At 31.6% G+C, this 10,100-nt stretch overlaps 1 protein-coding gene and 1 long non-coding RNA gene across 2 annotated transcripts; both read right to left on the reverse strand.

Annotated features, from left to right (window-relative positions):
- Window positions 1-1,520: 1,520 nt before the first annotated feature.
- Window positions 1,521-7,197, reverse strand: LOC117172711. The gene is made up of 3 exons (XM_033360873.1): window positions 7,096-7,197; window positions 6,789-7,030; window positions 1,521-2,227 (listed from the first exon to the last, which is right to left on the reverse strand). Exons 2-3 carry the CDS (start codon window positions 7,024-7,026, stop codon window positions 2,190-2,192), a joined length of 276 nt encoding a protein of 91 aa, XP_033216764.1. The 5' UTR covers window positions 7,027-7,030; window positions 7,096-7,197; the 3' UTR covers window positions 1,521-2,189.
- LOC117172712 lies at window positions 4,434-5,757 on the reverse strand. The gene is made up of 3 exons (XR_004467051.1): window positions 4,885-5,757; window positions 4,665-4,805; window positions 4,434-4,551 (listed from the first exon to the last, which is right to left on the reverse strand). It is a non-coding gene; the product is annotated as an uncharacterized LOC117172712 (long non-coding RNA).
- Window positions 7,198-10,100: the final 2,903 nt, after the last annotated feature.

Below are 10,100 nucleotides of genomic sequence, written 5' to 3' on the forward strand. Positions count from 1 at the left end.
TCACCATCACTATAGCAATATTTTCTATAGCTAAGTCAGTCGGCTGACTGTATGCCAAAAATGTTGTGAACACTGAATTGCCTAATTATATTAAATTAAAGAGAGCCTGCAAATATTCGATTTATTATTATTTTAAAATTGATTAATATCTCTTACGGTCGATTTGGAATTCTAGAATTTTAGTGAAATTTCAAAAAAAAATTGTTAAAACTAAACTTAAAGTTTAAATGAAATTAAGATAAATTTTAAAATTAAATAAAATTGAGTATAATTCCAGATTTCAATAAAATTTTGTTAAATTTAAAATTTAAATAAAATATAGCTAAATTCAAAATTTAAATGAAATTTTGATGAATTGAAAAATCAAATAAAGTTTAGTTGAATTAAATTAATTTCTCGTCTGGTGTCTTTTAAAAGAGAAATTTTCGAGATGCTAAGTAAATAAGTTCAAAAAAATTCTATTGGTACTTGAGGATTGAAGATACAATTCAGATAATTTCAAAAAGTAAATACAGTTTATTCAAATTCAAAATTTAAGTAAAATTTCGTTAAATTGAAGTAAAGTTCAGTTAAAATTCCTGCCCCCCCCCCCCCAGTTTTTGTCAAATATCGACGTTTTGAGACACCCTGAATCCGAAAAACAGGTTTTTTATGAACGTGTATGTCTGTTGGTCTGTATATGTATTTATGCTTGTCTGCCTGTCAGCACGATAATTTTTGAAAAAATCATTCTTACATTCTTTTAGTGCCCTAAACTAAATGTCAAGTTCGTTAGTCAGCCATTTTCGTATAAACATTCAAAAAGTGAGCGCATTTTGAATATTTTTGAGACCAATTTTTTCAAAATTCAAGATATCTCTGTGCGGTTATTCATAGTATTATAAAATTCAAACAATTTATCCTGATGACGTTATTCATAAAATTAAAAATTACCTTAGAGTTATAGCATTCACCAAATTTTAAAAAACACGAAAATGAACCTTTTAAGCCAAATATCGGATGATATGACACTGCTCTCGAGCCAAAGCCTAATTTCATGGGGAGCTAACAACTAAATTATTAGCAATAATAACACTCGGATTTTTTCCCCGATGGTTTAATCAAAAAGAGCAGCTCAAAAACTATCGAAATGTGTAAAAACCTTGATTTCGATTTTTTTAGAGTAAGCCCATTTTCTTCGGCACACACACACATACACACACACACATTTATGCAAGGGTCTCCCTAATATGAGGTTAAACAGCTTTAACATTTATTCAAATTTAAAGAATTTTTAAATACGGACAAGATGTTTTTAATATAAAAATTATTTGAAAAAGATTAAATCATTGTTTGTAATGATAAAAGCAACCCGTTAAGAAGCTTTGCATTAAAAGGCATGACAAATTTTGAATCTAACCTGCCAGACGTAACCTCTTATAAATTAAAAACAATTTTCGTTTGAAGCAATAATCGTGACATCATAAAATGACCTATGCTATGTTTTAAAAAGCTTTTTACCCCATTATTATTCGTAAAACAGTCAATAAAATTAACGAAATGGGCTAAATTAAAAGGGTTTTAAAATATTTTATTTATTGGTTTTTTTGTGGTGTCCAAAAGTATTCAGAAAAATATTTCCGGCGCTTGGTACAGAAAAGAATTCAATTTAAGAGACAACTCCTATTTCTATGGGGATTTAAATCGGGAGGACAAAAACGGGTCCCAAATTTATTCAATATTTCTCACGTTACCACTGGATGTATGAATTTTTCAATACTTTTTAATGCAAGCCTTTTTACCGGGAAAGCATTTGGGTTAAATTTGAATTAAGTCGTTCGAAGAGAAACATTTTATTTATTAATTTATTGTAATTGTAAATTCTGAAGGTTAAGTAATATTAACACTTTTTGACGTTATAATGTACGTTGTAATGTATTAACAATTGTATACAAAATTCTGAGAAAACATTGCCAATGCAATAAGTATATAACCTCAAAATTTGCATACACGTCACACATATATCGTTTTCTCCACCTTGAAAAAAGATTGTACATAATAATAGTACAAATATAATAAGTGAAAACCAGCGTTGATTTTTCATCCTCTGACGAAAGTTTAGATGAACATTTAGCAAAGACGTGCAGAAAGAAGATTTCGAGTCAATCCTCTTTGGAAACTACAACTGTTTGCGTCTGTACTTTTTTTCTCTAATCATCCATTCTCCTATCCTGTTTCACCTCCTTCACTGAAAAAATTATTTGTTTTTTAGAGTTCTTCCCTCCAAGCTATAAAAGATAAATAACAATTTTCTTGTTGAAAATTCTTCTCATACGACGATTTACTTGAGGTGACGACATTTTCCACAATGGACAAATTTTGTACAACTATTGTAAATGGTAGTCTACCATTTCGCCACATGGTGCCGAAGTATAAAACAGTGACTGAATACTAAACATAAATATTCATAAAAAACAAATAGTTTTAGATAGAATTTTCATCTTATAAGGTAAAAAAACACACACTTTTGTTGAATAGGTTAAAAAAAACAACTATTTCACTATTTCATGTGAGTTTCAATTTATTGTAAGCTTAAATACACTTTCATTAATGTATGTGGCCACAAATTTTATCCATATTATGCCAAGAATACGATTGATAGACAATTGAAATTTAAATACAAATTCTAACCTAACATTTAGATCAGCTTTTTAAATAGTAAATATTTTATGTATAAATTAATAAAAATTTACTTTGAGTTCATTTTTGCCTCAAAATAAGTCCACTTAAGTTGTACTATCCATCATAAGTCCATTGAAGTACTATCTTTTAAAAATCACAATAAAGAGAACAATAATTGTTTTTTTTTTTTAGAAAAATATTTCTTTCAAAAAGTGCGCGTTTTCACTGTATGATATGTAAATTCCATCTAAAACACTTTGTTTCCGATAAAGACTTATTTTTATTATCCAATAAATGCTCGAAACTCCACACAAAAATGGTTAAAAGAATTTGGCGAACAAACTAAAATACATCTTTAAAATCGTGCCTATTCTTTCTAGTTCCAATTTTTGTCACCCGGAGGCGTATCGCAGTTTAACCTTTAGAGGCCGGGATGGTCGAAATATCGATCACCCAATGCACACAAACTATTTCATGTTTTCGGGCAAAATTTGGTGCGTTGAATAAGGGGAAATAGTGAGAAACATCCTGCAGACTTTTTGACCTTGATAATCATGATTCCGAGGTCAACAAAAATTTTTTTTTGGTCTAAAAACTCGGTCTGTACATTTATCTAGATGCGCTCAGTACCTTGATATCTCGATTTTTAAGGTCACGTCTGCGTTCACGATTGTTTGCCCTATTTTTTTCTTACTCAGCGCCTCAAAAAACATGTGTATGCCAACCATAACGCTAAGATATAAAAAATGACCTTGAGATGGTGATTTTCAAGGTCAAGGGTGCCTTCAGGATTTCTTTCACTATTTTTTTCGTACTCATGCGCATCAAAAAATATGGGTATACCAAACTATAACGCTGAAATATCATAAAAAGTTTTTTTTTTATATTGGCCTTTACGTTGCAGATGGGGGTGGTCGATATATCGACCACCTGTCAGGTCGGGGACTTAAAATGAGTTTTCTGTTTAATTATGCATAAATTTTCGTTCAAATGAAAACTCGATTTGAACGGAAAACTTCCCGTCCTCTAAAGGTCAACTATTCTCAATATCATGGAGAATAGACATAAGGAGACCAAACGAATGGAACTGAAAATGAACACTTTTCTGTTGCTAGAAGTACTCACACACACACACACATGTGCAAAATCACACTTACGTATAGTTCAAAACTTCCCGACCATGGCGTGCCAACCGCACTTTTAAAAAAATATGGCCGTCGATGTGAAGAAGAGTCAAATGTAAATAAATAATGATTGAACAATGAATAGTTTGTAAATAAAGGCAAGGATGTTAATATTAAAAATCGCTGTATAAAAGCGAAAGTTTCCAATAATTGTGGTTTCAAGTGTATAGTGTACAAGACTTTCAGAGTGGTGCAAGTTGTATGCTTATTGTTTTTGTTACGAACGCGTCTAATGCCTGTCGCGCGCATAGTGTTGGTAAAAATAATTTGATATTTTCATAAACATACTACCTACCTCTTCCATGGCGAATAATTTTTTATTCCACAAACATTTCACAAAATCCTGTCAGATTATTAATTATTTGTTCAAGCGACCTGTCGAAACAAAACGGAAAGTTTTGAACTATACGTAAGTGTGACTTTACACATGTGTGTGTGCGTACTTCTGGCAAGAGAAAAGTGACCGTTTTTGGTGAAGTCCATGCATTACAGATTGGTCTCCTTATATCTATTCTCCATGCCCAATATCATGGAGAATAGACATAAGGAGACTAAACTAGTGGAACTGAAAATGAGCACTTTTCTGTTGCTAGAAGTACGCACACACATGTGCAAAATCACACTTATGTGTAGTTTAAAACTTCCCGAGCGTGGAGTGCCAACCGTATTTAAAAAAATTATGGCCGCCGATCTCGAAATCATCATCCTGAAATAAAATGCATATAATATTATACATCAAGACAAAATGGATATTCGCAAATGAAACTATACCTTCATCGGAATAGCGTTCCATTTTAAATTTCTAATTTTTCTCTGTACCTGGTGGATTGTTCCATCCGGCATTTTCGTTTCAAAAATTTTTCTACATCTTCCGCTCGAAAATGTATTTCGCAAAGAACATCTTACTGTCTCAAGAGTTATCGAAAGAGCTTCTTCTCACTCACTTATTAGATTCATATCCTGCAATGTAATTAAGTTTGAAACTCAAAAATACGTGAATCTTGATGTGAATTATTAATTATTTATTTGTTCAAGCGACCTGTCAAAACACAACAATGGAGGCGGCCATAATTTTTTTAAGTGCAGTTCGCACGCCACTATCGGGAAGTTTTGAACTATACGTAAGTATGATTTTGCACATGCGTGCGTGCGAACTTCTACCAACAGAAAAGTGACTGTTTTTCATGAAGTCCATGCATTACAGATTGGTCTCCTTATACCTATTCTCCATGCCCAATATCATTGAAGCAGTTATGATTATAGGTTTATGTACGTTCGGTACTTTCTGCGTACAATTTCCGCAACACAGACATTGCAAAACCTAAAACAAATACAATTCCCTTCTAAATACTTTACTATATTCCTACCCGGTAATGAGCGCAGAATAGAGAAAAAATATTTTCAGATTTCAGCGGAAAAGTGAAGATTATTATATATTTTTGAATGCCCGATTTTTCCATCCGTCTAAAATGTCATCATAAGAATAGGATATCTCCGAAACTAATTCATTTATATTTCCACAGCGACCGCCGCATAGTTTCCTATTCCCCAAAAGAGAACTTGTTTTCAATATATTTAATACTTTAATTCCTTCCAATTGTACAAATAGGCATACCTCACAAAGATGTATTGTATTCCACAAAAGCGTTCATATTTTGAGCTTATTCAATTTCTTCTAATCAGTTCACAAAATATGTACAATAAATTATTTTAATTCCTTCATGTGGCATATAAGTTTTTAAATGTTAATTCTAAGCAATTAAAGTCAGCCTCTCGAGTTAAAATTATTTTAAGTCATACCTTTGAATAGATTTCATATGTAACATATTCTTCTTAATATTATCAGGCAATAATAAATTTTTAACATGCTTAAATAAATTATTAAAATATAATAAATATAATTTTCAATATTTTTCGAATTATTAAGTTATAAAACGATTTAATAATGAAAAATTAGGTAAAATAAATGCTTCCGTTAAAGGTCACTAAGTCGATTGAGAGGAATAGGATCTACAGTTTATCTCTTCCCGTTGGGGGAATTTTAGACGGAGGGAAAATCGCGTATTCATAGGAATACAAATACTCAATGATTCTGTATTTAACGCTTATTATCGGGTACTGAATTACTTACCTCGTGTATTCGCAATCTATATAAAACCCACATAAAAACAAGTTTTTATTTCTTGAAATTAGATAAGAGTACTGTTACATTCATTCATTTTTTATGAAATGCTATTCTATTTGTACTTTTATTATGTACAATCTTTTTTTAAGGTGGACAGAAAGAGAAATCTTTGAAGTGTATATAAATTTTAATATTATATTAGAGGTTATATACTTCTTCCTTTGGTAATGTTTCCTCGAAAATTTGTACATAATTATTAATACATTAGTACGCACAATACAACACTTATAAATGATAATATTACTTACCTTCCAGACTTTTCAATGACAATAAATAAATAAAATCTTTCTATTCGAACCTCTCGAACCCAATTGGCGATTACGTTTGCTATTTACAATTCATTCATCATACAACAATGCCATTTCTGAATTATTTTGTAAATATTTTGCTTTTATCATTACAAGTACTGATTTAATGTTTTTCAAATAAATTTTACATTCAAAACCTGCCGCCACCAGAAACATTTTTCGACTTCTAAAAAGAGAAAACATCGTGCGACCCGTCACAACCACATTATTTAATATTTTGTTGCAAAATAAATTTGCGCTAAATTTGAATTATTTACATTTAATTTCCCTCGCAGACGTTTAAAATGAAGCTTATACCATGGAATGTATGGAAGCCTAGAGTGCTTTTTTTGCCTCTTTTTCGCTTTAGTTGACATGATTTTTTTTTTTTTTAATGAACAATATTGACATTTGAGATAAAACTCTTACCATTTGTGTGTCGATTCATAACTTGTTAGGGGGTATATATACCTGGGAAATAATAATCTTCTTCTGTAAAGTGACGTGAACACACAACTGTATGTTCGCTTACGTCAGTTATTCCAATTTTTTCTTTCCATTCCTGGCATCGGTCCACATAATCAACTTGTCTAACTGCCAAAGAAGTTGGAGGAAGGGGAAATTTATGAAAACTGAATGGAACACTTCGAGAATTACATCCAGGTACGCAACAGCGTCGACGATTCGATGGACCCATAGCATCTTGCATTCTCCTGTGAACTTTTCTTGTCAATTTATTTATATATATTCTGTTTTGTAAAAAGATTTTTTCACTGACCTATTCCTAGTAAATATCCACGATGAGGCTCGATCAACTCAATAAGGAAAAATGACGAATTTTTAGAACCTCGACGCGGGGGTTGAGAGGCAGCGAGGGGAGTCAAATTAGTTTTCCTGCCCATCGCAGATGGCGCAAATTGGTGTAAAAAGCGCGTGCGCGGAAAATTGTTTGTTGCCATTTGTTACTGTCACGTGTTGTTTGGTGCTGTCACCGTATGAGACAATAACCGCAAAACGGGTTTTCGTGTACCTGTATCACTTCAATGAAAAGGATTTCTTGAAAACGCAAACTGGTATATTATTTAAAAACAGCATATCACAGGTCAACTCTGCTTCAGAAAAAAATAAAAATTCATACGTATGCGCATCCTAACTCGTCTCGCAATTATCTTTTTCTACTTAAAATACAAAAAGAAATGTATGATAGAATTTTCTTTCCAAAGCTTTCCATATCTTTTGGATTCCTTCTAAAATCTGCACCCGAAATTCTATCCGAAACTGTACCACCATTTTCTGTCAGAATTTATCAGAAAGTGTCCCAGCTGTATCTTTCCGTTTTTTCGACCTTTTCCGAAAATGTCCCGTGCGCAATTATGTCAGTTCTATCAGATTTGATCAGAAAACTAAATTATGTAATATTGTTATATAAATATTGTTTAGTAGAACTTGATATGTAATTATTATGTAATTGCAAATAAACTTTTTTAATTAAAATATATCAAAGGATTAGAAAGTAAAAAATGATTAATTTAAAAATCTCGAAATTTAATGATTTTATTAATTGAATAATTTCTTTGAAATTATAACTGATTAATATATTTGATAGTAATTTAGTTTAAAAATTTTGGTTAAAAAGAATGATTTTTTAAACCTTGTTTAAACAATTGTTTTGTTTGTTAAAATTATTATTAACTTTTTAAAAATAATAAGTTGCAAAAACAAAGTAATATATTATTATAATTATTAATAATAATTATTATTAGTAATTAAGAATTTCTGATAACATCTGATAAGACTAAATCAGACATTTCTGATAAAATCCGCTACAACACTAGTTGGACATTTCGGATAAAATCTGATGGAATTATATTGGGACAAATTTTCGGAAGGAAACTGAAGAATTCGGATGCAGATTTTGGAAAGCTTCTGATGAAATCTGAAAAGAATATTTTTACGACTGTTTCAAAATATATCAGAAACGTCCTTAATCTTTCCGATTTTTTGGGCAAGGACGTTATATGAACGGTTGCATATAAATTATTTTGTAGCTTATGAATATTCAGGAATTTAAAAAATGCAAAACTGTTGCTTATTAATTAATTAACACTGTAAAAAATTTAATTTTGTTCCAAAATTTAACCGAATGATTTTCTTTTAAGTCCATGTGACGAGCGGGTCACGTGACCAGATTCCTACCTTACCGCCACTTTTTTGATTTCTCAACTTATTTTAATACGAAGCGCCACATCGAGTTGAAAATTTAGGATAATAAATAAGAAGCAGTAAGAAAGGTGGGCCTGGTCCTACATTTTAATAATTATGAAAAAAGCAAAAAAATTATTTACAACAAAAAACTTTTTTCATAATTATACAAATTTAGGATCAGATCCACCATTCTTAGTGCTTCTTGTTTATTATTCCAAATTTTCAATTCGATGTGGCGCTTCGTGTGAAAATAAGTTGGGAAATAAAAAAAGTGACGGTAAGGTAGGAATCTGGTCATGTGACCCACTCGTCACTCGTCGCCTTAATCACATTCTTAAAAGGTTATGCACGTTCTATGCACAATTTAAAAAGACAAGATTTTCAATACATATTATATAATAAAATAACATTGTTGCAGGATCAGCCCCTAAATAACCTATAATATGCATTCCGTTTCATCTGGCACGATTGATAGCAATACTTTATTGGAGAAGTGTTTTGCATTAAAAAAAATTCTCATAAATTCTCAGAGAATATATTTCTCGATTATATTCTCAGTCTCGTTACCGTTCTCAAAGTAATATAACATACTTGTAGAGGCGCGATATGTACCGATTGGTTCCGCCACATGTTTGTAGAGGCGCGACAGATAACTATATGTAAGAAGCCGACAGTCTTTTACCGCGCGAAAGTTCAAATATTTTAGATTTAATAAGAGAATAATTAATCAAAGTATGAAAAATAAGAATTTTTATAATTTCTAAGAATAAATCAACAGCAAGTCCGTTTCCACAATTAAGGGTTTGAAAACCCAACTCCAGCGATGAAATCTTCTTCTGAAAATCTTAACAAGTTATAACTAAAGGATTAAATAAAAGGGTATTTCTAAATAATTAAATTGATAAAGTCATAGTTAATTGAATCAACAAGATTTATTAGTCTGGTCTTTTGAAATCTATCTTTACAGGAAAAAATATTATTCGAGTTTCAAGTTAACGAACGAGTCGCGGCAGCGGACCAGATTAATCTGTCTTTTTGTTTCGTCGTGGAAGCTTCGATACCGTCACAGCGGTCCTCAGCCTCCCCTCTCTTTCGTGTTTTTCTCTGGTTAGCCTGCTTTACTTGCGCTACAAATCCCTACTCTGAAAAATGCCTAATTCGCCATCGATTTCATAATACATCTTCTTATGGGAAGAGAGTACGTGACTTCACGCTTGGCCGATTATTGAGATAAAGTCCAGGCGCACACATTGTTTATGTTATCATTCGGAGAACCGACTTCTCGGAGGTCTTATTAATCGTCTCAACCAAAATCAAACAACTGTAACACCAGGCATTAGCCCCTCCCAGAAGCCCTTAAGAAAGTAGAAGGGAACCGCCTATATAAGCATAGCATTAGACACATTAGCCATTACTCTGTTATATCGATTTGTACTTTGAAGTTTATATTTGAAATAAAATAAAAAAAACAGTGTTTCGTTGTGACACACTTATTTTTAAAAAACTAAATAATTATTTCGGACCGTTACATTTTGGCGATCCTGCCAGGATAGGGCAACACGACTAAAGGTTTCTACG

This window comes from Belonocnema kinseyi, chromosome 5, assembly GCF_010883055.1.
Source record: "Belonocnema kinseyi isolate 2016_QV_RU_SX_M_011 chromosome 5, B_treatae_v1, whole genome shotgun sequence".
Lineage (NCBI taxonomy): Eukaryota > Metazoa > Arthropoda > Insecta > Hymenoptera > Cynipidae > Belonocnema > Belonocnema kinseyi.

Coding starts and splice junctions, on each gene's coding strand:
- LOC117172711 (XM_033360873.1), bottom strand. CDS start 7,026: ATGCAAGATGCTATGGGTCCATCGAATCGTCGACGCTGTTGCGTACCT. Junction 2,228..6,788: donor AGAAGATTATTATTTCCCAG/GTATATATACCC, acceptor TAATTTTTTCAG/TGAAGGAGGTGAAACAGGAT.